Below are 27612 nucleotides of genomic sequence, written 5' to 3' on the forward strand. Positions count from 1 at the left end.
AGTGAAGTCTATGGAGGAGCACTGTGCCTTTGTAAGTTTCCCTCAGCTCAGAGGGAAACAGTACAGTAGTTTTGTAGCTGTCAGCCCAGTTTCCTGATGAGCTTAGGTTTGGGAACAAATGGCATTTTAAAGATATACGTACACACCCACAAAACAGCCCTTTCCAAACAACATAGCTCTCTCCCGTTCAACAAAGCATTCACGTATAGCAATAAAATGCCAGGTCACAAGTCAAATTTTGACTCCATTACTGAACATTATCCTTGAGCTCTAAATGGCAAGTCAGTACAATTCACCAGCTGTCTGTATCTCACTCCATTGAAACAAAAGAATAATAAGCATAACATTTATATAGTTGCTGGAGTCATTTCTTGATTCAATTGTTAATGATTGACTCGGTCTACAGGTCACTTTAGACAATCAGCAGACTTTTCGCTACTCGGATCTCGGATCCTAGGTTTCTGCTTGGGTTTTCATAGGATTCAGTGAAAAGATCCACCATTAATCAAAAGAAATTGTGTAGTGGATACAAGAGAGAAAATCTTCCTCGGTAGAGCCATAGGGTAGAATTTACCATAGAATGTATTTAATTACAGACACATGACACAATTAGATAAAAGCATAAAAATGGGGCCGGGAGTTTGGCCTAGTGGTTAAAGTGCTTGCCTAGCATGCATGAAGACCCGGGTTTGATTCCCCCGTACCACATATAGAAAAAAGCCGGAAGTGGTGCTGAGGCTCAAGTGGTAGAGCCCTAGCCTTGAGAAAGTCCAAGGACAGTGCTCAGGCCCTGAGCTCAAGCCCAGGACTGGCAAAAAAAAAAGCATAAAAATGCTATACTTTTTACTTATTAATTATAAAGGTGATGTACAGAGGGGTAATAAGTACATTTATTTTTTCATATTTTTTTGTAATTAATCAAAGGGTTATATTATATTCACCAGATAGAAGGTGCATTACTTCATATACATTGATACCATTTCTCATGTCTTGGTCCCCATTTCCCTCCCTCCACCCCCTCCCCTCATCTTGTTTTCCCCCCTTCCCTATCAAATTTCAAATAACCAAATACGCATTTATCCAATATATCAGATAACAAAGTGAAATACTGTAACAATATGAGATAACCAAGGGATGGCAAAAGAGATGAGAGATAACACAGTACATTAAGGACAACAATCACTCATTATATGGCTTTTGTTTTTATATCCTAGAGGTCCTTTCATTTAGTGTCATACTGTATGTCCTTATGTATCTAGGTTTTGCTCTATTGTAAATCTCTGCTAGGAGAGCCCAAGGTTTCTACTGATTATGACAAATGAAGGAAACCATTGAGTCTGGCTTACTTAATATATTTTCTAAGTCTTTCCATTTCCTTACAAGTGGGGTGATGTCGTTCTTTCTGACAGCAGCATAGAATTCCATTGTGTATAAATACCACATCCTGTTGATCCACTCATCAACTGAGAGACATCTGGGTTGGTTATAAGTACATTTATTTTCGAACAATGTCACCCTTTCCTTCTCTCTGTTTTCCCCACCGACAAGCGGTAGAGTTCATTTTCCACTTAGTGTACAGTGAGTACCACTGTTGCTTACTCTTTGTCTGCCCCCCCAGGACAGATAAAGACAATTCCAATTCCTACAAATCATTTCAGTAAAAACTTATATGATCAGAGGCACAAAGGCATTGTGTCTTTGTGTTCCTCCCCTAAGAACATCTTCCTTTGGACTCTAATGAGTCAATGTATAATTTAGCTAAGCTTTGTATGTTCTCATGCAGTTTATACCGATTTTAAATGAGGGGATTCACTATTTTTTCTTCAGACTTTTTATTAGAAAATGTTATGTTTCCATGCTAAAAAGCAGATTTAGGATGATTTTAAGACGCACATAAGCTGTTAGCGTCCCTAATAGGAATGAAAATTCTATCGCTCCTCTTTATAAAAAAGAAAGTTGCTGGTGGCTGAGTTGAACTATTAAGATTTTGCATGAAGCATCTTCCACAGAAAGGGGTCCCCACCTTCAGATCTGGTATCAGATGGATGTGTAGGAGAACGCCATAGAAGGCGTGCTACCAGGCTGTGTCAGGTGGTATACCTGCGTGATGATAAACAATTGTGTCACCCCAAAGGCAGACCCACCCTAGCTAGGGGTGGTGGTGAAATCTTATAGTCTGACAGTACTCAGAAGCCTTTCCCTAGACTGTCCTCTGACTGGAGGATGTCTCCATCACACTGAGAGCAGCAACAGCCTAGGTCCTTCCTTTCAATGACCAGCCTGCTCTTGGAAGCAGGCTGCCAGGTGGAGAAGGGACATTGGCAGTCAATTCTTATCACAGTCTGGGAGAACACTAGGGGGGCACAGTTTTACAAATGTTTCCTTCTGCCAGGCATTTGAGGTGAGGATAACAAAAGCCTAACAAACTTGAGCCTTGAAAGAAAAACGCGAAGGCGTTACCCTCTCTTTAAAATCCCCAGAAGGAGCCGAATTTTTAATAGAGAAGGGCTACCGACGGCAAATTAGAACTCTCGCAGGTTTCAAGTACCAACAGCAACCGCGAATCTCTCCTCCCATCACCCAATCATGTATCAGGGTCAGTCAGATCTGCCTTCCTGCTATCTATCGTCGGATCGATCCATCTCCTATTCATCCTACCCAGAACGATATTTAACCTATAGAATCCTTTATAGATACACGAATACATATATGTCTGGTGAAGAGTCTGCGCGCGCACACACAGCGTGCGCTCCAGGACCACTGCCTTGACCCTAAAGCAAGCTAAGAGGCCTTGGGGCTGGAGGCTGTCTGAGTTCGGAGCTGATGTTGTCCAGGCTGGGGGGCGGGGGGACTTGAACTCCCCACCCTGCACCTTCCGGTCCACCCAGGCTCCTTCTTTCCCGGGAAAGGTCCGGTTACCCCATTCTTGTCACCCGCTCCCCCCCCCCCTACAGGGCCGGGCCGTGGCTGTCCCCGCGGAGCCTGGCCGGAGGGCGGCAGAGGGGGGTCCGCGTGGACTGCGTGGGACGCGGTCTGGGCTAGGCTTCCTCGGATCCCAGCAGGCAGGGGCGCGGAGGGCCCGTGGCGCCCTCGGCGGGGGCTCTGTGAACCGGGGGGAGGGGGCTCCATCAGGTGGAACCCGGCGGTCTTTCCAGAGGAATAAAGATGTCTACATAGCGGCTCGGGCCCCGGGAGGCAGGGAGGCGGAGGAGGGAGAGGCTCTTCCCCGGCCGGAGCCGCGGCCAGGGCTAGTCGGGCGGCTCGCAGTTCCCCGCCACGAAGGTCTGCTGGGCGCCCGCGGGAGGCGGACGGCGGCTGACGGCGGAGCCAATTAGCCAGCGCGTCCCCCTCGTGCCGGCCGCCGCACACCCCGCGGATGCCCTGGCAGCCCGGCGGAGAGGGCGTCCGCCTCTAGGGAGAAGGTGCGGGCGGCGGGGCCCGGGGGAGCCGGGGAGGGGGCGCGGCGGCCTGGGGGTGGGCTCCGAGCCAGCCGCCCACGGAGCCCAACTGTTCGCCGCCAGGGCTCGCAGGGTGGGGCTCGGCAGAGTGGTCGCGCGGGGCGGGGGTGGCGGCCCGAGAAGGTGCCCCGCTTGGGGCTGCGTGGCGCCCCGAGGGCGGAGGACAGGTGGTCGCGTGCAACCAGGTAGCGAATGGCTCCGAGGGGCCGCGCGACACGGCGCCGTCCCGGGCTCGGCCGGGCCCGGCTCCCCCAAGCTGCCCGCGGGAGGCGGGCGGGGGGGGGGGGGCGCGTGTTCCGGGTGGCTTCTCCCCTCGTGCTCGCGCCGTCCCAGACGTGACCTCGGCGCAGGGTGTCTGGAGCTGCGCCCGCGGGGCGCGCGTGATGGCTGGCCGGGGGCGGCGCTGGCACGAGCCCCTTTGGCCTGGCCAGGCGGGGTGTGCGGGTATCTGGGCGGAGAGTGGGGTGGTGACTGCCCCCCCTTCCGACCCCCGGGGACGTGGCTGCGGTGGAGGGGGTCGGGAGCGGACGGAGGGGGGGCTGCGGAGACGCGAGTCCCCTCGGGGCCCCGGGGCCGGAGGCGCGGCGGGGGCCCCGCGCCAGCAAAGTTTGGAGCGGAGGGCGCCGCGCTGCTCCCTCCCCGCGCGGCTCCCGCGGCGGAGTCGGAGCCGCCGCCGCCGGGGCAGGACAAAGGCTCATTAACACGTGATGGGACCGCGCTTCATAAATGGGACCGGAGCGCGAGGGAGCCAGAGACGGAGCACGAGCGAGCGGAGGGAGAGGCGGGGACCGCGCCGGCTGGGCGAGGCGACGCGCGCTCGGGGCCGGCGGAGACGACGGGCGGTCCCGCGCCGGGGCCAGGCGGGGCGGTCGTGAGGACTCAGCACGGAGCCCGGGCCGGGGGGCGAGGCTCGCGGGCTGCCACGACAGAGGGGACGCCCGTCCCCCCCCCACTCATCCCCCGAGGCTGTCGCGTGCTGGAGACCGGGGACGTCAGCGCGCGGACCGACTGACTTACTGACCGACCGCCCAGAGGCACACCCCGCTCCACCCCGCCCCGTGCGCCGGCGCCGCCTCCCCGCCCCCCCTGCCCGCCCGCTCGCCCCCCGCCGCCCCTTCCTTCTCCACTTCCCCGCCGCCTCCGACTCTTCGGGGCTCCCGCGGCGTCTGTGCCATCCCCTGGCCCCGGCCCGGCGTCGTGGCTCCCCACAGATCTCTCGCTAGAGATCCTTCCAGCGGAGGAGCGGCCCCTGTGACACGGGGGGCTGGAGGTGCCCGGGGAGCTTCTGCCCAGAGGACCAGGGCATGCGAAGGGTAAGACCTGCCAGAGTTGCCTTTGGAAATACTTTCACCACCTCCCGCCCCACCGGGCACTGGTCAGCGTGATCCCCAAGTGTCCTTCATTGGAGTTCTTGTTCCAGGAGAGCGAATCGTGCGTGGCTGTTTACTTAGCTGGATAGCTCCAGCCTGCTAAACTGTTGTCTATGCTGCTTCTGGAGGTTTCTACCATTTACTATGTATTGAATGTGTGTGCACCTGGCTCTCTGGATGCTGATGTCTGTTTGTAGAAAATGTGTAATTGTGCATGCTTGAAAAGCAGGCGCCTGGAGTTGATGCCTGTTGTCTTTCAAACGGCATCAGACACTAAGTCTTCCCAGAGAAATACATTAATCTGCATCAGACCGAGAAACTACAGTAAAATGTTACCTGTCACGTAAAGAGGTGGGTGTCAAATAATAAACTTTGGATGTAGAGAAAAGTAGCCACAGAAGCCCTGGGAAAAACAAATATGCATAGTACTTAATGCTTGTGTTTGCATGCTGATAGAAGCATCTGACTCAGAGCTATCCATTAGATGAATAAAGTTGACATGGTATTTTTGTTTAGATATTTCTTGGTGAGGCTCGCAGATCACAAATGGATCCTCTCTCAGATGTAAATATTTGCGTGGTAGCCATGAAAGACTACACTTTGGTCATTTGAAAGTTTAAAAGCAGCAGGCACGCTTCTGATTTTAACAGGTCATTTATCTCTCAAAGGCTTTAAGTTGATCGCACCGGGAAAAAATTAGTGACCTATTAATCATTTTGTCTCTCATCTTAATTTTTTTCCAAATAAGAGCTATTCTTGCCTTTGTTTATGTCTCCACATGTTAAGCCTTCTTGGGCATTTAATCCAATATGAGATTAGAGCAGATTTACTGGTCTTAAAGGTGTTTGAAAGGTATCTCTGTGGGTCCTATAACTTCTCATTTTTATTACCAATGACTATCTTTTGAACAATAGAGGAAATGCAATTTCTAGGAGGAAACTCAGTGGACAGTGGGTATCAGTGGGGGTCACAAATGACATCAATCTCTTTTACAGAATATTGAGAAGCTCAGAGCAACCAACCTTTAAGGTTCCCAAAGGACTTTATCTGATTTAAAGTGTTGCTTTTCTAATCCTACCCTCCTGACAGTTTGCAAGGAAAGGATGTACTGATTGATTTTTTTCCCTTCTGCCCCCCCCCCTTTATTTCCTTCCTGATACTCCTCCCTCACTCCCTCCGCTCTCTAACTCAGTTTAAAAGCAGTTTTATCAAAAGAAAAGGCCCTGACTCATTTCTTAAATGAGAGAATTAATTTTGTGATTAGACCTGTATATGGACAGAATACATGAGCCTCCAGAATGTTAAATAGTAGATACTGCAAGCAGCTAGTTGCAGGACACTAGCAAATACTATAGTTGGACAAGAGGTTTGATGTTGCTATGGCTTGTATAAACTAATGCATCTTAGGTTATCAGGAGAACTTACTGTAAACGGACTCTTTTTGTTTCAAAGATGTCTCCCACTCCAAGTACGGAGCTCCCTTAGCTGAGGTAGGTATCTGGGATCTGAGAATTAGAAGTCTCATTGTGTTCTTAAGCCTGCATGCATGAGGTAAAATAATGCCATAGAGTGGGAAATGCTCAGTTCTTTGACCTTTCAAAATAAAATTACAATGCTTGTATACTCATTGTCAGGAAGGCAAATCAGAGATTCATACCTTTGAATTTTAATAGCATCAATATATGTGTATATAAATGAATGTTGTGACTAGAACCTTAATTAACCCATAAGTGATGTGATTTAATCCGATGTGTAAAGTTTTTAATTCTGGTGAAAAATTAGCTCTCACATGGGGAGTCGTGCCTGGCTTTGTTTGTTATTCAGTGTTTTCTGTCTTTTTCTCCCTGTGGACTCTGTTCCTGTCTGTATGCCTGTGAGATTGCTTCTCTTTAATAAGCCTTGCTGCAGGATCAGTGTGTTCTTTTTGGCATTTTCAAAATGTTAAAATAGTGAAATTGTTAAATGTTACCACCATGAAACTGCTGGGAATGAAATTCTCCAAAGGAACCACTATATTTGTGGCATATTGCAGTCTTCCTAAAGAAAACTCTTTGAGTTGCTTTACCTATTTTCTCAGGAGGCAGCAGCCCAATTGATTGTGTTGATGAATGTTTAGTATGCAGTGTCAGCTTATTAATTACCAAAGCAAAGCCTGAGAAACTCTTTCAAAACAATCATATAACATCTTCCTTTGCTTTGACTCAGAGTTTAATGTTGCCCACCGGGAAATTTAGACAGGTTTCTTGGTCATCTTGTGTGTTGGTCTTTGGAATTAGGATCGGAATGCTGTGTAAGAATAAACTATTATGAAATAGAACTTGTAATCTCAGTTTAGGGTCCAGCACACTTGTCCCAAATGTTTTGTCCCAGAAAACAGTTGGCCCGATAATGGGATTATTTCCCACAACTGGCTATCCAGGAATGCTTCAAGAAAAAATAAAGTAGCAAACAGAATTTCCAAATACCTAACAACACATAATTAGTAAAATGAGATTTGGTTATAGCTTCTTGAATTTGGTTAGTAAGATGGAGACTGCCTTTTAAATTACTGCCTGTTCTTCTTGGGGTAATTACATTAGCTCACTTGCATAAAGAACACAGATGAGAGGTTGAATTCCCTGCTAAAGAAGATGCTATGTCTCCCCCAGTGTAAGTCTATCTCTTCTTTTTGGTATTCATCATTTTCTAATTGAACTGACCAATAGAGTCAAAGAAGTCTTTGAGTTTAAATTATTTATAATTCTGTTTTTGACAGTGAACCTGAGCCCAATATTGTTACAAAAAACTATACCAGGATCAGGTTTGTATATTGCATATCTCTGTTGGTACCAGTAGCCAGCTTCACTGATTTTTCTCTTACTGAGATTGGTAGATGAGATAAATAATAGGGGAAATAAAAAATAATGGGTATATTTTGTACTGACAAAATTTTAATTATTATTGCACTACCAATCGGAGTCTCTAGTCCTTTATTCATCTTGTTCTTATAAAAACGTTAGCTTTGTGTTGTAACTGCCTGGGTATTATTTGTGGAGCGGGGGTGGGGGGGTGGGGTTCAGCACTTTGCCATTGAATTGCTATTGGATGCTATGATGACCATTCAGTTCATTTATCTGCTTATCCATAAGCTTGATCCAATTTGTCTCATAACAGATCATCTCAGAATGTTCTCTGGACTAAAAGAAACTTTCATCATCCAAACTGCCTATACTAACAAATCATATGCTGCATACTTTCAGACAAATGATTGCATAAATATACTTTTAGATACCTACATGTGCAAACTTGTTTATTGATGTAAATCATGACCACAGTGCAAACTTAGACATGATTTCCTTTTAATATCTTTAAGCATATCCCTTTTGATTTTAATCGAGCCCTACAAATTTGGGGAAATATCCAAGTTCAAAGCAACTGTCCAGATGGACACTGGAGACTTGAGGCAAAGGAAGTGTTCACCTTGAATCAAAACAAGGCTGTTCTTGTTTTCCAGGATAGGTGGGAATCTGTGCCAGTCCCATGTGTTCTAAAGATCTTGCAGACATGCCAGGATGAGTATCACCACATTTGATGATAATTCCGTCACAATCACTGATTGGTTTAAGACAGCTTTTACTAATCTTGCTAATTATTTGCTTGGGAAATTAGGATTTATGAGTTAGAAGAAAATATAGGTTATTATCAGATCATAAAATACATACTGCAATGGATAAATTTATGTTACATATAATACATTCTACAACTGTTACAAGGAAGTTAACCCTGTACAAAATTTGTTTGAACTGTCTGAAGTTAAATGAACTAAGCTTCCCCAGATGGGCAGTGGGAATATTTATGATCTGTCAGTCACAACAGGTCAAATCCATTACATAATCAGTGTGGCTACCTCTAGATCTTGATATAAAGTATCTACTAAAAGCTTTCTTGGGTCATATTTCTTCACTGAGAACAGGGTGGCCCATGGTAAAAATAAAATACGCTTTCTTGTAATAGACATTTAGTTGCATGTACAGGCTTAATCTTAATCTCATTTTCATTGATATGTTTATGTTGAAAGTGTTTTTCATATAGATTGCTAATGAATGATGTTGGGATAGCCTCTAATTTAAACGTTGCATTTGAGCAGGTTAATTCAACAATGCAGTGACCACTACTTTCTTGAGGTGCATAGTTGAGTGAGTGGCATGGGAGCTGGAGGGACACAATTTTTGCTTCCCAACTCTGAGGAAATGGGCCTGGCAGAAGCACTTGCTCTAGAGATACTATGAGTTCTATTTTGGCACTAACTAGAGAAGTTCTCACACCTGTATTTTAGGAAAGCTTTCAGAGTTTTGCTTTCTTTGTTTTGTTTTCAAATAAGTGAATTGAAACTGGTTAGATGGAAACCATTTTTAGCCAGCTGTTCACTTTAAGAAAAATCACTGGTACTGCATCATATTCTGCCTTTTAAAATTAATTTCCTAAAGTTCATGTTGCATGTTCTTAATGTAAGAAGAGATTTAAGTTCCTTCCCAAATGGCAAGTAGTTTTTTTCTAACAGCACAGTATTATATTAATTAATATCCCATTTCCCCTATCTAGTTGGAGTCTTAGTGGTTTAGAGTTTTGATTCATGGAATAGATTTGATATCGTTGGCTTGATTCCTTTTTTTAACTTCAGAAGATAAAATGAATAAATTTGATAATGTAATATTTTTCCCAAATTTGATAACGTAATATTTTTTCTGTACTAGTAAATTCTATGCTATTGCTTTTTTTTAAAGAAAAGCAGAGACATTTTTCAAAGATGTGCCAGGCAATCTGTTGTGATGGTTTCATATACTGACAAATGCTTTCACAAGCTGCGTATGTCCATAGTATATTTAAATATAATTTAAAATATATAATTAGGAAATCAAGTTTCTCAAGACTTACATTTAAATCGGAGGGTGCTTTTATTTTTCAGCGTTTCTGCATTCTTTCAGATCTCACTTTCAGAGAAAAAAAATTGTAATGAATATTCATTTTATAAATTGAATTGGGTTTTAAGGAATGCTATATCCAAATTGCTAATATAATCTGATAAAAAATTCAATCTCACTAGTTGCTGAAAGTTTAGGTGGCATGGCTTTGTCATTCATATTTGGTTTTAATATAGTCATACTTTAAAACTAAATTTATTCCTTTAGAGAAAAATTTGATTTAAAGCTACTGTGACCTGAGTATTTTGGTTTACTCACATGATGGCTGGTTACTTGGAAAAAAATTTGAACTCATTTCAATGCATTGCTGACCAAAATTTACATATACTTTCTCTAGTTTTTGTATGGGTGATGAGTAAGTGCATGTACAGAAAGCAAAAGGAAAGCTAGAGGAATGTAACACAACTAAAGTAAGCAAAAAATAAAAAAGATTATCTAAAGAATTCTGCATGTTTGCATATGTGGCAATTGGACTTTGGAAGATACTCAGCTACTTTTAGAAATGACAGCTAACTTTTTTCTTATCAACCAGAAATGGTAAATAGTTCTATGATTTTTAGTTTTCTATGGTAATCTATCAGTAATCTGTGATCCATTTTCTTTGAAATAATTAAGGAAAGAACAGCTTGCCCAGAACCATTACTTTTGCCTTTTTCCTATTCAGTTAGACTCAATAGTAGGGGGATTCTTCTAGAGTTGTGAAAGAAATGGCTTAGCAGTCTTATAAAGCTTTATATAAACTCTGTAAATGGAATTAAGAGAAAATGATGTAGGGTTTCTTATCTGTGTACCGTGTCCGTGCACAGAAACATCTTGAAGCCATCTTTGCTGGACAAAATCATATAGAACTGAGTTTCCTTGTGAGTGAGGGAAGAGCCTAGAGAAATCTTAAATTATAAACCTAAAAATCTTTAGAGGTTCCTCACCTTTTATGATTATTTTTAGGTTGGACTATTGTTACTTACTCTAGTCAAACAGGAATATCCTGCGGGAGAATACTTTGCCAAGAGCAGGCTCGCTTAGCCATCATTTGAGTCAACCAGAACCTCATGGAATCGTACTTCTTCCTATTGATACTCATTCTTCCAAAGTTGATCCTTCACCTCTCCATTTTGTCATTTTGTCTGTCTCTTTTATCTTTAACAATGGTTCTTAAATTTCAAAATATAATAGACTCTCCTGGAGGCCTTATTCACTCCAATGTGTCCCAGCTTCACCATTAATGATCGCATGAGCCTGACCCTGGAAACTTGACTGTTTGAATCCCCTCTAAGAGCCTCTGACTGACCTGTAGACCAACGCCACGTCTAACCACCAGGTGACTTCCTGAAACGATTGTTCAAACTGTGTTCTACACTTTCCAGGTCATTCCCATCCCTAGTTCTTTATCCTATGTCACTTTTTCCTAATATTTTTAGCCCAGGTCTGTTCAGAACCTCAATAATTGTATTATACAAACCATAGGATGAGTTTCACCTAGGATGAACACAATAGAACCTATATCATGGTTTCAATGGTACAAAAATTCTGCACTTGCGTCTAATCTGCATGCTTCTAAATCATAACTGAATTTCCAAGATATAGTTTGCATTGCTCCTGGAGCTTAGCACATCCCTTCCTCTGTGTACATAATTCTTTCCACCTTCACAGTATATTTTTCTGTTCTTGTCTTACCTTATTAGTATGCACTGAAAAATTTCCAAACATTTAAACTGAAATAGCTACAATGTAAAGATCTAGCTTTGCAAACAATGTTTGAGGGAAACACTGGATTTAAACAATGATAAAAATGTATCAAAAATTATTCCACTGAGAGAAAGGAGACTGAATTATTCAGAAAGTCGGCATGGCTTCAATGTGTATGACAATTTGAACCAATGTTCACTTCTCTTACGATGTATTCTGTTAGTCCTCATAATAATTGAAAATAATTTTCCATTCTTTTTTTTTACTGCTAGTTATAACCTGTGTTGATGATTTTTATAAAATTGATTTCTGGCTCCTGAGCCTTCCTGTCTTATGTTCAGGTTCTTTTGGAATAAACATATTTGTTTTTTGGTAGAACTAGTTTTCTTTACTCATTTGTAATTACTTTCTTGAGGCAATATTCCAAATATTCACAATTAATTTTTTGACAATATATTAACTTTTCTCAATGCTTCTTTGCCTCAGAAAAATAATTAGAAATTTAGTTTTTGGAGGAAGTAGTAATGACCCATTTTAGACCTCCATGACATATTTTCTTATTTATATTTAATTAGTTCAGTTGTAAAATTCATAAAATGTTGTAGCAGGAGGAGAAGTTGCTCAACCACAACAAGAACTATGTCCAGTGATTGGAATAACAAATTGATTCCTGCGGGCTTTATGAAATGCACTCCATCTAGTGGTTGAATTTTTACTTAACTTTTCTTGATAAATTGTTTTGAAGACATATTTGCAAATGGAGAATCCAGTTTTGGAAAGATCAATGTATAACATGCACTTGGGTTTCATTGTAACAAAAATTTTGCAAGTTGTCTTTAAAGGTCTGTCAACAGTTTGTAATAAGGCTTTATTCAAGGTTGTACTTTTGGTAGAGATGGTCATATGTATCATTGTTATATAGTTAATTGTTAGAGCTCAGCATACTCACCCAGAGTAAACAGGATCAGAACAAACCTGATCTTTGCCCATGGAATGTTCATTTTCACCAATGAAACTTGCATTTGATACAGAGAGAAAAGATCTTCGAGTAAATCATTACTGATGCATTTTGTGTTATTTTGTCATTTGGACATATTATCCAATGGATCATTTTTGATTCTCAGATTCAGCTTCAGTACCCTCATGATCAGCTGGATTTACGCCAAGGAAAAGAATCATACTTAAAAGTTACTCTATCAAGTAACATACAACAAGGTGCTCATGCTCAGTAACTTTCATTTAGTAGCAATACCTTGTCTGTGCCCAGCAGAGGACCTGCAATGCCAGGCAAGACTTATTCCAGCTCTGAGAATGTTTGTGGTCTGGAGGATTTAGACACAAGAGAGATCAAGAGAAATGACTACAGAATTGCTGGTATTGCCCATTATCTCCCATGGGAGAAGATCTCAAGGCATGGCCCCATACTCTGTGATGATTCAAATATCCCTAGTCCATATTTTCAAATTCTATTCTTCAGTTCATGAGGAGGTTGGCAGGTGGGTGGGAGTTATCTGATGGCATGTGATAAGATAAGATGAAGAATTGTTCCCCTTGCTTTTTTTTTAACCAGTCCTGGCTTGAGCTCAGGGCCTGAACACTGTCCTTGGGCTTTTCCAAGGCCAGAGCTCTACCCCTTGGGCCACAGCATCACTTTTGGCTTTTCTATGTATGTGATTCTGAGGAATCGAACCTGGGTCTTTGTACATGCCAGGCAAGCACTCTTACCACCAGACCAAACTCCCAGCTCTCTTCTCGCTACTTTTACCCAACATATATTTGAATCTAATGGTTACTGATTAGTGTTAGGCAGAGTACATGCCCAATATCCATGTATTAAGTGAAGCATGTTCAGAAATGTAACTCCATATCCACCAGCCAGAGTGCTGTCAGACACAAGGAAAAGAAGAATCACCCATTCTTTGGACTCTGACTGACCTTGATTCTAACCCAGAATTTAGAAATTGGCCTTGGGAATTTCCTCTGGGCCTAAGCAAAACGCTCTGCCCAGGATAGAAACTTGAGTGATTTCAATAATTTCTAAATTTTTCCATGTAGCTAATACAGTTTTAAATTTTTGTTTACTAGCAACCATGACATTTTATTCCTGTTCTGACATGGGAAGGTGTTAGAAAGGTGTCAGACTTTGAAGGTGCTCCCTTCACTTCTCACTGGTATTATAGAAAGGTGTCATTACTCTGCACAGACTTTATAATTTACTAATGAAGCAAACAAACAACAACAACAAAAAAAAAAACGCCGCAAGATCCAACTTGTCTTCCCTAATTCAACAAAAATAATGCCAGGTCATAGTGGCTCATACCTGTAATCCTAGCTACATAGAGGGTTAAGATTTCGAGGATTGGGATCCAAAACCAGTCTAGGCTGAAGTCTGTGAGACCCACACCTCCAAAATCAACAGCAGAAAGCAAATGTGGAGGTGCAGCTCAAGTCCTAGAATCCCTGGTGACCAAGGAGGTTAAGCAGAAGCATGCACGAGGCCTTGAGTTCAAACCCCAGCACCACCAAAACAATCAGTGATGAAGATGACTTCAATTTTATTTATTTGCCAACAATGATTGCAATCAAGGTGCTAATTTGATTAGGCCTTATAGCTTACAGGTAATATTTTGATGATGGGCACGAACGCTCAGCAGGTCATGTGGACAATCCCTTCAGATTTTGAGTCACTTTTTCCTTGAAACAACTTTCCCACTTCCTAGTAGTAAAAAAGGATATTTTATTAAATGTATCTCAGGGCAAAGAGCAGGGATTCTGAGTTACACTATCTGGACGGAAGTGGCAGTTCTGTTCCTCAATGGAGATTTGGGATGGAACACTTGTACCTCGCTGAACTTCAGTTCTTTTCTTATGTGGAAAAGGATTATCATAACCTCTACTTCATATAAATATGGAAGGAAATATAAATAATAGAATAAAGGCAATAACATATGCATTTAGTCCAATGCCTAGAACATAACTAAATGTTCAGATGTTTCTTAGAGGAAACATTTCAAGTACTGAGCTTTTCTTTAATATGTATTTGTTCAGCCAAATTTCAGATTTGATGCTGGAGAAAAAGACTCAGCTTTTAGTAAGACTGAATTTGTATGCTTATTGATTCAAAAGGAAAATACCCCTTTGTCAACAGATGAGGAGGAGAAGAAAGTATGAAAGCGCTAGTGCACAATTGGACATCATGCAGTATATGTTTAACCACTGCTGTGAGGAGTTTGATAATGAACTGCAAAGAGAAATGTCTTGTTAGTGAGCTCTACATGTTTTATGAGCCAGAGCAATTTCTTGTTTTCTGCTGTTTTGGGGTGTTGCTATGTAGCTCAGGCTAGCCTTGAACCATCGATTTTCCTATCTCAATCTCTTAGCGCTGGCATTTTGGCAATTATGCACATTTTGCTTTCTACTTTTAGTTTCCAAGTCTCATGTACAAGATGGTCTTATGAAGTATTTGGCCATAAGTTTTATTGAATCACAAACTTTACAGATTCTCTGAAAACTGCTTCTATTACTGCCTCTCCCATTCTCCTCCCATTGTAGAAAGGTATCTCTCAAGGAAAAGGCCAAAGCATTTGGTAGGAGAAAACATCTAAGTAATGAAACAAAATTATATGGTACATGGAAATTTGTAGGCCACAAACCATATCATTTATATTGTTAATTCACCTTTGCAACATGCTTCTTGTTAATACCATCATGAAATAGTGCTTAAGCCTATGTAATTTCGAGGCCTGAAATTTCTTGAGCCCTAAAATTAAATTTTAATAGGCCTTTAAATGTTAAATAATAAGGCTATTTCACATTAAATTTGGAAAGAAACAGCCTTATAAATGCTTACTGTCCTTAGTTCATATTAATTGATACATTTTTAGGGAAAAAAATCCAGCACTCCCTTCTATTGCTAGTAAATAACAGACCAGAGAAAATGGTGCATTTAATAATTTTCTGAAGATTTTTTGTTGGAATATATAAGTGAGCATAGGCTTTGAAAGTCCACCAAGCATTACCAGCATAATGGAGTTTTCTTTCATATGTAGGGAAAGGAGCTGACATTAATGCAAGGAAGAAAGATTACATATTTTTTGCCCGAATTATTAGGATAATTAAGTCAATTCTTTATTTTGCTTTGTTTCCAAAAATGATGGTGGATGGCTGAAAGTGTGGCCTACTGGTAGAATGCTCAGCTAGCATGCACAAAGGCCTAGGTTCAATTCCTTGATACCACATAAACAGATAAAAGCCAGAAGGAGTGCAGTGGCCCAAGTGTTAGAGCTCTGGCCTTAAGAAAGCCCAAGGACAACACCAAGACCCTGAGTTCAAGCCCCAGGACTGGCAAAAAGAAATGATGGTGGATGACCAAACTATTTAATTTGTTAGTCTATGAGATGTGCCGTGTTTGTTGAGAACATGACAGACATAATGTAGCTACAATAGTCAGCTAAGGTTTTCCTCACTATAGAGAAATGCATTAATGAGGCATTGATGCTTATGAAATTAGTGGGGACCAGACTTGTTCCCAGAAATGTATGAAGAGCAGGAAATGGATCCACTGAAGCTGTCATTCTCTTCGAGCCGTTCATAAGGCTTTTTCCAAGAGTCGCACAAACAGAATACAGATCAACAAAGTAGGAAAAACTGCAGAGTTAAGCAAGGACTTAGAATTACTGCAGCTGATATCTTGGGCCCATATCAGTTCATATACACTGAGTTTGACATTGCGCCTTTAAAGCATTTTGAAATGTAGAATATTAGTAGAGCGTGGTTGGCTGATATAATCTACAACTTTTTCAGAAGCATCTGTCCTTTACATACTTCTATAGCATTTTCTGCTTTCCAGTACTTAAAGTTCTGTTTATTGTCAGCCTACTATTTATGTCCCCAAAGAGCTATACAGCCTGGACTGAAAGGATTTTGACTCCATGTAATGCAGTGATAAATACCTAAATTATTGAAATAGCCTTCCCAAATAAATAGATCTTCACCGGGGCAATGAAAACTCTAATAACGGCTATTAAATTATACTGATACAGGAATTGCTCTATTTAAAGCCTTGTTTTCATGATTCACTCTGTGATCAGCCTAATCAAAAACAAGGATGTTAATTTGCTTTTGTTTGTTTTTGAGACAGGGTATTGCTATGAAGCTCAGGCTGGTCCCAAGCTCACAATCCTCCTGCTTCAGCCTCCCAGATGCTAGGATTACAGGCACGTACCACCACACCTGACTTCAACATGGGTATTTTATACCCTTAATGGTTGGATAAATAAATATTTGGACTCTAGAAAACATTTTTTAAAATAAAAAGAAAGAAAAACAAATCTATGCTGTTACCATATATGTAGAATTCATTTGATGACATCATAGTCTGTTTATTGATCTTATGTGTTTTTTCCTGAGGGAGAAGAAAGAGATAATTGTTAAAAAGCCAGGTGGACAAAAAGAGTAGATGATTCAATCCAAAAAATTATTCTCCCCTACAATAATAGATTCAATACATTAAAATAGTTTATTCATACTACAAAAACACGACGTATACCTTAAGCTGATTATAAGTTGGTTCTTAATTTAAAAGCAGAATTCTAAGAAGATATCCTTAGATGTCATTCCATCCATTACTGTAACTGTAATAAAAATCAGCTGCCTCTTTAATAGGTGCATCTATGCATCTTGCTAGATAGAAATTTCAATTATATTTTCCTATTAGCAAACAAAACCAAAATTAGTGGTAGCTTCATCCCCCAAAGCTGAAGCTAGATTACTAATGAACTCTCCAAAAAATACTCTCCATGCAAAAAATAATAAGGTGGAAATTACTGTAATAATCCAAATGTAGAAATAAAAACAAAAATTGCTAAGATGTAGAAAACAGTTTTCTTGCTATGACCCTATTAACTGCTAAAATAACTCCAGCACAGTGGTATTTTGACATTGCTAAGATCCTCCAACTGCATCAAGCCCATGTCATTTTAAACTGTATTCTTTAATTAAAGTTGGCTCATATTGGACAGAAATTGCATCTCCTAACCACATCATGTCCTGGCTTAGATTTTTAACAAGCTGATTTGTTTTAAGTAAAAGGACTGGGTGCATTAAAATGGGAAACTGATTTTGCATATGTGGTAATCTTTCTATGGAACAAATAAGAGCACACTTTTACATTTCAGAAATAAATTTGTGATCTTTTGTCTTCCCTTGAAGAAATTTGATCGGTCTCCCAAATATTGACTACAATTTTAATTCCTGGGGATCTGCCACTAGAAAGATTTAGCCAGACTTAGTAGGAATTAGTGTTTGTTGCTATTGACAAAATGCCTTAGTTTCTGTTTTGAAGAGCCTAGAAGATTTGAAAATAACATGTGAATAGCTCTGATCTAGTTACTGTTAATCCTTAAAATAGTGCATAAAGTTTAAAAGCAGAGATTCTGGAATATTGCATTGATTCATCTACAAATCTTCAGCTTCTGGAAAATTTCCTTACTAAGGGCCTTCATTTTACCTGTGAAGTGAGGATAACCAGAAAGCATCTGCTAGGTTACCATGTCAGTTTAATGACTGAATGTTTGTTACCTTTCTCAAATACCGGACAAGAGATGTTCCTCTATCACCATGTATGTATGTGCTTCATGCTTTGAGTGCTAAGAAAAAATGAAATTGAATCTGCAGCCAATGATCTAATTAAGGTAATGCATTTTCTTGAGCTATAATTAGTGTATAGGCTATAATTATTAGCCTGTATTTTATATTTTTGAAAGATAATTAGTATGGAGAATATGGAAAAGAGCCATAAGTGCTAAGTAATGATGACAGAAATATTTATTGAGGACTTTCATGCCAGGTACAGTGCTAAGTTCTCTATGTGTATTTGTTTTTATTTAATGTTCAGAACAATTTTGTGATTTAGGTATCATCATTCTGCTCGTCCTCGTCCTCATCATCCCTTTTTAACAAATGAAGCTGATACTTAGATTAACTTTCTGGCCCAGTATGAGATGACACTAATCTTGATCTGCTAACTCCCTCTGCAGTGTTCTGTCCTCTAGTGTGCTGGCTTGCTGGCTTCAGTAGAGAAACAAAAGGATATAGTCACACAAGTGTATCTGAAAGGTAATGATTAAATCTTAAAGGTAAAGAAAAAGCAGGGATTCTAGACCTGCACTATTCAATATAGCAGCCACTAGCTCATTTGGCACTCAAAATATGGTGAACTTTCAGGTTCCATTTCCAGTTTTACCAACTATTAGATGTGCTAATGGCAAATTACCCTCTCTGTGCCTTTCATTGGAAAATGAGGATAATAACAGCGACTCCCTCCTAGGACCGTTATAAGAATAAGCAAGGTGATATGTGTGAAAGGCTCAGAGCGCTACCTGCCCCTCATAAGCTCTATACGTGCCTAAATGAGAAAGAGCAGCAAGTCTTAAGAGGTACTCCTGATTGTAGAGGACCAGAAGGGGGCGTCACAGTAAGTCCAAGGTAAGAGCTTAGAGGACAAGAAAGGCTGATCACAATACTGTGAGCAGTGTGAAAAATACAGTCATTAGAGTTCATTCATTGCAGCATTATTGGTACTAACAAAGATGCCAAACACTCAACCCTCCCATTAGTAGGTGGCTGGTCACGTTCCTCTAACAGTTCCTTAGGAAACCTGCTGGATGGAGGGGGAGAGCTTGTGCAGTATGTGGCACTGACTTCCGTGGGCACTTCTGAGTGGACAAGTAAGGTACCGAATAGTACATGCATGTGTCATTGCTTTCTACAAAGTGAGTGAGGACACAAACATACATGAGAGTGAGAGACTGACTTTTCAGTGTCTCTATCCTTCAGTTACAGAAAGATATTACACCTTTGGACTTTTTTTTCGCTCTCCTTGCTTCCGTCCGTGCTCTGGGAAAGGATATGGGGGCAAGCAAACAGCTTCCCTATGGCTTTTTAAAACCAATTTTTGTTGTTGTTGTTGTTCCAGTACAAGAGCTTGGACTCAGGGCCATCTGCTCTTGCCTGGCTTGTTTGCTCAGAGCTGGCACTTGACCACTTGAGCCAAGCTCTACTTTCAGCGCTGTGGTGATTAATTGGAAATATGAATCTCATGGACTTTTCTGCCCAGGCTGGCTTTGAATCTCGATGCTCAGATCTCTGCCTTCTCTGTAGCTAGGATTTTTCCCTTGGCTTTGGTTCTCAGGACCCACCTTTAGAAAACCTGGACATTCCTCTTCCTTAATTTCTGTTGTGTTTATTTGACAAACTATTTATCAGTCCCTGGAGGGCAGGGCAGCAGGAGGTCCCCCTTCGGGATAGCCTCCAATGTCCTTTTGACTTTTGAACACTGCAAATCAATTTGGAATACTGCAAATATAATTTTCAAAATGAGCCTGTAACTGCAGTGTATGATGGGAGTTAGTAATTTGAGGGATGATGACTGAGGGATGAGAGGCTGTGGAAAACTACCAGTAACTACATGGAAATATGAGCTCAGCTTTGTTTTTCAAACAGTTATCTACTGAGTTGTCTTTCTCTCCTCTAATTTTAATAGAAGGCAACTAAGTATGCTTAAATCACTATTTAAGTGTACCAGCTAATAAAATTGAGCTGCCTTCTCAGTGGATTCAGTGAACATTTCTGGGGGAGTCCAGCTGTCTCTCCTGCTCTCAGGCTGGCAAACCTAAGGGGGGGGCAAGGAGACATCATTCTATGTTTGGAAACCGTATTCTAGTTGTGGAAGTAAATATGCAAATTCCTGATGAAATAATAGTTTAAGTCCTTTAGCAGAGGGATAAACCAGGGGAACGAGTAATGTCTGGCACAGGCAGATTGGCAAGATCTTGGGCATAGAAGTAGCAATAGCACAGGCCTAGAAAAAGAAGTTTAATAGGAAGAAGGCTTAGAAATGAGTGTTCAGAGAGAAAGGGGCAAAAGGAAGATGAAGGGCAAAGATGTGTGGGATAGTCAGGCCATGAGCCGGTGCAGCTCTGTGTGAAGTGTGCATCTGATGAAATGCCAGGACCATGTGAAAAACAGCTCTCTCCCACACTGGCTACCTTCTGATCCCTTTGATTATAGATGTTAGTTTTCATATGTAAATGGAATTGTTTAATAACAATTAGGTTACAACGCCTAAGAGTCAACTTCTCAGACACATCCCATTAGTGAGATACACAGGGAATGCTCTTGAGGGATGAGAATGTGAGACAGAACAGGACAGGTTGATAAGCAATCCAAGGACACTTGATATTTAGTTGAAATCAGGAAGTACTGACTGGGTGCCCAGCTCCATTGTTGGGTTTTTTCTTTCTGTATCCTTCATTTCTATCCTCACCAACTTGTCTTTGTCACTGGACCATTGTCCCACTTGGGCTGTAAGCACATTCTGTGGCTCTGTATGGTCTGTTGCCCTGGAATTCCTGCCTCTTGTCAAGCAGTTAATAGCTATCATGAGCCTTGTTTTATGTCCGTGCGGAGACAGTGTGCAAGGCAAACCCAGACTAAGGAGGAAAGTTCCATTTCCTGAGTGAGGATGAGATACCAACGATTCAGGCTCTCTCTCACTGGATCAGGAAGACGTCCTTCAAGACCATGGAAGTGAGTGGAGGTATTTTGGCTCAGTGTCACAGGAGTACCGTTCACTGTGAGGTGGAAGTTCTGCTCTTCTCATTTGCCTCTGTATCCACAGTTGCCTGTGTCATATAGCTCATTCTTGCACATGTAGCCTAGGTGATCATTATGTGGGCAGAGTCATTTAGAATGCTAATAATTTCACCTCAATAGGACATTTTCCTAGCACAGAAAATTTGAGCAGTTCCTTAGGATAGAAAGCTTGATCCAAGTGGCATGCTTATTTCTTTATTATTATACAAGAATCCCTCATCCACCATGCATAGAAGAGAACTTTTCTGATTCTGTTTGAAATACACATACACACACACACACATATTTATATGTATGTATGCATACACACATGTACACATGTGTATACATGTATGCCTGTATACATAAACATACATATATAGGTACATGTATGTACACACACATACATTTAGCCAACCAGCTTATTTATAGCCCTTCTTATATGTAGACATTATTCATAGTTAAATACCAAGGTAGATAAGGTCCTCAATACAGCCTTCAATGAGCCAGTGCTCCTCTATGTAACATAAAGTGGCAGAACCAAGAAATGTAACATGAGAAATATTGAAAATTTTAGTAAATGTCATGACAGAACTCTGTTTTGTTGTTCTGGGAACCCCAAAGAGGATACTTCATCTTATCCTGGGAAGCAGGAAGCAGGGGGAAAAGTGGTAAAGTTACGGGAAGAGTTGACCAAGCAGAGGGAGAAAAGGAGTATTAAGGCAGAAGAGTGTTGAGGCTGTGGGAACAAAAGCACCGAATTGAAAAGTAATCCTTTTGGTGCTTGCTTATTCACTTATTTACTTATTATATCTCATACTCCATAATTTGATGTGTTTATGCAAGTAGAATGCATATGCTGCAACCCAAGTGCCCAAGTGAGAGCTAGAGACACGCACAGATATATCTCAGAACTGTCTTACAGGACTTTGCGCTTGGGTGAAGAAGGTAGGGAAGAGGAAAGCTTGGTGTGTAGGGAGAAAAGAAGGTGGAGAGGATTGAGCAAGAGAATAAGTGTCGCGTTCGGAAAGGAGCTCAGCCAGGCTGATGTACGGAGTCTGAGAAAAGAGGAAGCTGTGGAAGAGTCCATGTTTGATCTTTAGGGCCCACAGCTTGAAATGAATGGAGAGGGTCACATAATCAGCCATCCATCTTACAGAGATCACACCAGCAAGAGTGTGGCAGTGATTAGAATGGTGGAGAACCAGAGAAAGGTAGGAAAACTGGTTGGAAAGTCGGTGGCCTAATTCTGGTAAGCAATCATGAGGTACTGGACATGGGGGTGGAAGAATGCAGGAATTGGGCCACATCTACCACCTCCATTTCAAATTGTTTTCTTTCTTTTTCATTTTTTTGAAGACACAAAGTATTCATTTGAAAATCTTTTCCTTGACTCTAGGTCTTCTCTCTACCCACTTAAATCCTGACTTTTTTTTTTTTGGCATAAACATCCTTCCCTTTAGGAAAGCTGGTTACTGCACAGGGCCTTGTGCCCTCCACAGGGAACTCATGCCCGTTTGTTCCGAAGTTCTGTGGGTCTCCTCTACTAAGTGGCACACTTCCTATGGACAATGACTTCCTCTACCATGCTGTGCAGACACTAAGGTCTGATACAGTACCTGGTGGACTGTGGGCAGTCCATAATGCATTGAATGGGTAATATATGAATAAATGAATTGTTGATTGAAATAGCAGAAAATCAAGAACATTTCAATCTGTTCCATGAGAGTGCTTCTCCCTTCTGCCCCCAAATAGTATTATATATAAGTACTACAAATGACAATTAGTAAGTAAAATATTGGATTTTATACTTACATTAGCCATAGCTATCACTCTGAAATTATATTTCTTATAAACTAAAGAGATAAATAGCCATTTATGAAGCATTCATACATGCTGACATCAGTTCTCAGGCTGTCTGCTTTGAAACAAGAATAAATTGCTAGAGTTATATGGCTCTTAGAATTTGATCCCCTCTTCCTCATCATACTCATTTTCAGTGCAATTGTTTGAGAGCCTTGGATGCCATCATCCTTGTCCCCAGACACGGTTGTCACCTCAACACTTGAAGTGGATACTGTCTGAAGCATCCTCCATTACCATCTTCTTTGATACTAACGACCTTGGCTTTCCCTAATTTGGGAAATGCCAGCTTGGCATTTTCTAATAATTTTCTTGGTTGGCCTTTACTTGATAGAAGTTCAGCTCAGCTATGGAGGGTTGACATCTCCCCTCCTGTGGATGAGAAACATGCCTAGGAGAGCAGATCTCTCTACAGTTTCCATCTGCCCTTAGTTCTCAGTGTTGTCTTTCTCCCCGTCTGCCCTGTCCTCTGTCTCATACATTTACCTATCTAGCGAGGTGTCTTCTGGAGTAAGGGGCTGTGTGATGGGAACTTGCTCTCCCCAGGCACGTCAGCGCAGGATGCTGTGTGGATGATGATAGAAGCTGCGGGGCAAACACTTCCTCGGAAATGCACATTTTACCCAAGAGATACTGCGTGTCTCTTGGCCTAGATGACCCTGTGTGTCCATTCAGGACTAACACAGTGACTTCCATGCAGAGAGCTTACGTGATGGGAGAGTGATGGGTCTAGTGTGGCGGGGCAGGGGAGGAGGGGGGGCTTTTCTCATGGTGTTGACTGATTCCACCAAGGCTTGACAGGTGTTGAGAACCAGATGCAACACCCTGATAGCACAATGCTTGGGAGGGCCGCATTGCTTCTGCTTCCTGTCCTCCTGGTTTGCTCACCATTCCACTTCTCTGTTTTCTCTCCTGTTAGGCTTCCCTCCCGTGGCCTCTTTCTCAGTCCCGTTGAGCCCGGCCTAATCAAAGCCCGAGGTTATGAAGTCGATCCTAGATGGCCTTGCAGACACCACCTTCCGCACCATCACCACAGACCTCCTGTACGTGGGCTCGAATGACATCCAGTACGAAGACATCAAAGGCGACATGGCATCCAAACTAGGGTACTTCCCACAGAAATTCCCTCTGACAGCGTTCAGGGGCAGTCCCTTCCAAGAAAAGATGACTGCGGGAGACAGTCCCCCTTTGGTCTCAGACCCAGCGAACCTGACCGAATTCTACAACAAGTCCCTGTCGTCCTACAAGGAGAACGACGAGAACATCCAGTGTGGGGAGAACTTCATGGATATGGAGTGCTTCATGATCCTCAACCCCAGCCAGCAGCTGGCCATTGCCGTGCTGTCCCTCACGCTGGGCACCTTCACCGTTCTGGAAAACCTGCTAGTGCTGTGTGTCATCCTTCACTCCCGTAGCCTCCGCTGCCGGCCTTCCTACCACTTCATCGGAAGCCTGGCCGTGGCAGACCTGCTGGGCAGTGTCATCTTCGTCTACAGCTTCGTGGACTTTCACGTGTTCCACCGCAAAGACAGCCCCAACGTGTTTCTCTTCAAACTGGGCGGGGTCACGGCCTCCTTCACCGCCTCTGTGGGCAGCCTCTTCCTCACGGCCATCGACAGGTACATATCCATTCACAGGCCTCTGGCCTATAAGAGGATTGTCACCAGGCCCAAGGCCGTGGTGGCTTTCTGTCTGATGTGGACCATAGCCATTGTGATTGCCGTGCTGCCTCTGCTGGGCTGGAACTGTAAGAAGCTGAAGTCCGTGTGCTCAGACATTTTCCCCCTCATCGATGAGACCTATCTGATGTTCTGGATCGGGGTCACCAGCGTGCTGCTGCTGTTCATTGTGTACGCCTACATGTACATTCTCTGGAAGGCTCACAGCCATGCAGTCCGCATGATTCAGCGGGGAACCCAGAAGAGCATTATCATCCACACATCTGAGGATGGCAAGGTACAGGTGACCCGGCCAGATCAAGCCCGTATGGACATCAGACTGGCCAAGACCCTCGTCCTGATCCTGGTTGTTCTGATCATCTGCTGGGGCCCTCTGCTCGCGATCATGGTGTACGACGTCTTTGGGAAGATGAACAAGCTCATCAAGACGGTGTTTGCCTTCTGCAGCATGCTCTGCCTGCTCAACTCCACCGTGAACCCTATCATTTATGCTCTGAGGAGCAAGGACCTGAGGCATGCCTTCCGCAGCATGTTCCCCTCGTGCGAGGGCACCGCACAGCCCCTGGACAACAGCATGGGGGATTCGGACTGCCTGCACAAGCACGCCAACAACACGGCCAACGTCCACAGGGCTGCGGAAAGCTGCATCAAGAGCACGGTCAAGATTGCCAAGGTGACCATGTCTGTATCGACAGACACCTCTGCTGAGGCTCTGTGAGCCTGAGGCCTCACTGGCAGCACTGGAAAAGAAAGCTTTGTCATTCTTCCCCCCGCCACCCCCTTCCCCTTAAAGCTCAAAATCTCGAAGAGTGTGTTGTCTCACTGGTTATATTTTGTAAGTTTACCATGCTCAATGAAAAAAGTGACAGTCCCTATGCTCATTTGTCAGTCTCCTGCCATTTCAGTAGTTTAGCTACTCCAACTCTGTACCCCAGGGGTTTACAGGAAAGAAAACCTGTTGCTTCGGTGACCATGCGGTCTTTCAAAAATAAGAGGGAAACCATCTGAAGTCTAAGTACCCACAGGAACATGCTACCAAGTGAGTAATGCCTTGGTAACCACAACTTTCATTATGACATGTGTCTGTCTAGTGGGTCCATTTTTACAATAGTGATAGTACTAAAATAGAGTATTTTGTAAGATGTATTGTCATGTGAGTGTGTCAGTGTTTCCTCTGTGTTATATCTGTCTAGTTTAGCAAAACCAAAAGGTAGACTTTTCTGTGAAAACCAGAGCACAGCAATTGTATGTGCCAGTGAGACCACTTTTGATAGAACACTATCGCTCAAGAGAGAACGTTAGAAACCTTTGTTGTGCTTGAGATATCTCTATTTAAAGTTGACGCTGAAAGAAACATGAAGGTTTATTTCTTTTTTCTGTTAACCCAGGAAGAATCTGAAGATGATCTAAAGTGCTAAGCTCAATTCACTGACACTTCAAAAGTTGCTAGTCCTGTGTTTTCATAGGAGGACATTTATTATCTTCCTGACTATAGCTGTTCTGTGAGGGTAATAGATTATACTTATAAAGGAAGAGAAAAAGCATTGACTTTTTAGGCCAACATCTTTGACTTTCCTTAGTTGTTAGCTATTTCTAGACCTCTTAAGACAGCATGTGTCAGTCTTCATGTATATCGTTTTCACTGTGCAGTTGCTGTTTACTTGAAGAGTATTGCATTCCTATCTTCCAGGTGTAAGTAGATTTCATACCTGGGTGGCCAAACACGTCGTCATTTTGTTCTTAATTACAAAGACATATTGTCTGGATCAGTAAAATTGTATTGTGTGTGAATGTGACTATAAATGTGTGTATGTGTGTGTTTCTATCTTGTAACTGTTGCAGCAATGTCATCAAGTGAGAAAACTGTGACCAAGTGTAAACTCTACCACTTGCTTAACTCTTGTACATGAATTCAGTTTCGAAAGTTGAATTCTTCCAGAAATCTTGTTGATTAACAATTCTATTGATAGCCAGTCAGACAATCTGCTTCCCTAAGAGAACGGATTGAGGATTGCTAAGGACTTTAAGTCGTACAGAAGACCGGTGTTTACCCAGGAATCACCAGTGGCAGGAATTCCGGTAAAGGTTTGTATTTCCAGTGTCACTGTAGGGAAATGAGAGCGTGTGGGTTTCTCAGAACCTAATAGGAATCAAGTTCATGGAGATGTAAATCGTTAAAAGGAATGTAGTTCTACAGACTCAGCACAGGAATGGTCTTCAGTTGTGCATGTAGGTAGTTTGAATCCCAGTTTAAGTAGCACTACACACATCATGCTAAAGTAGGACTAACAGATCCTGGCCATGTGGCTAATGAGGCTGAATCAGACAGAGTGAGACAGAAAAGGGCAGTGAAGAGCAGCACACTTGGGACTGAGGCCTGGGTAACATATGCTGCTTCTGTGCTTTTCCTGGATGCCTCTGGTGACAGCCCAGCACGAGCACCCAGCTTTGTCTACACGAGATCGGGCTAAGGAATATGTTCCTCTTCCTCTGCTTACTTATAGCAAGATATGCCCAAGCATAAAGATGACAATGGCTTTGCTTTCTTTTGATGCTCCACTTTCATACTCTTTGGGGCCATAAATACTCTGAATTGGGGCCCTTTTTCCAGCAACGCAAAATATCATGTCAAAAGCCACTTGACCCTTGACAAATTTTGCTTACAAGCAACCAGTCTCTACTCCTGACACAGATAGATGGAGCATGGCTTCCGCTAGGCTCCGGGGCCTGCATAGCATGAAGCGAAATGGAGCTTACAGCTACCTGGTGATTTCTAGTGATCCCAGTATCCAGTCTGATAGGATCCAATTTGCTTGCAGGTTCTCTCTCTTTACCTCTTGTGAAATGCAGATGACAGCTCAGGGCGCAGCTGGAAGAGTAGTAATATGAAAAGGGGAGACTGTATCAGCCAAATCCTATCCAGAGTCTAGTCTCTATTTTTAGAATTGCCAGTCTTTGGCTT

At 42.4% G+C, this 27612-nt stretch overlaps 1 protein-coding gene across 2 annotated transcripts; it reads left to right on the forward strand.

The window, feature by feature from the left end:
* Nucleotides 1–5093: 5093 nt before the first annotated feature.
* Cnr1 (cannabinoid receptor 1) lies at nucleotides 5094–27608 on the forward strand. Of its 2 annotated transcripts, none has more exons than XM_090338449.1 (2): nucleotides 5094–5179; nucleotides 23891–27608. In XM_090338449.1, the coding sequence occupies exon 2, from the start codon at nucleotides 23953–23955 to the stop codon at nucleotides 25366–25368; it is 1416 nt and encodes a 471-aa protein (XP_090194575.1). In that variant the 5' UTR covers nucleotides 5094–5179; nucleotides 23891–23952; the 3' UTR covers nucleotides 25369–27608. The 2 variants fall into 2 exon arrangements, with proteins under 2 accessions (XP_090194575.1, XP_090194574.1); XM_090338448.1 differs by lacking the exon at nucleotides 5094–5179 and adding an exon at nucleotides 21459–22322.
* The last annotated feature ends 4 nt before the right edge of the window (nucleotides 27609–27612 follow it).

The sequence above is a fragment of the Megascapheus bottae genome, chromosome 8, assembly GCF_031878675.1.
Source record: "Megascapheus bottae isolate mThoBot1 chromosome 8, mThoBot2.hap1, whole genome shotgun sequence".
Taxonomy (NCBI): domain Eukaryota; kingdom Metazoa; phylum Chordata; class Mammalia; order Rodentia; family Geomyidae; genus Megascapheus; species Megascapheus bottae.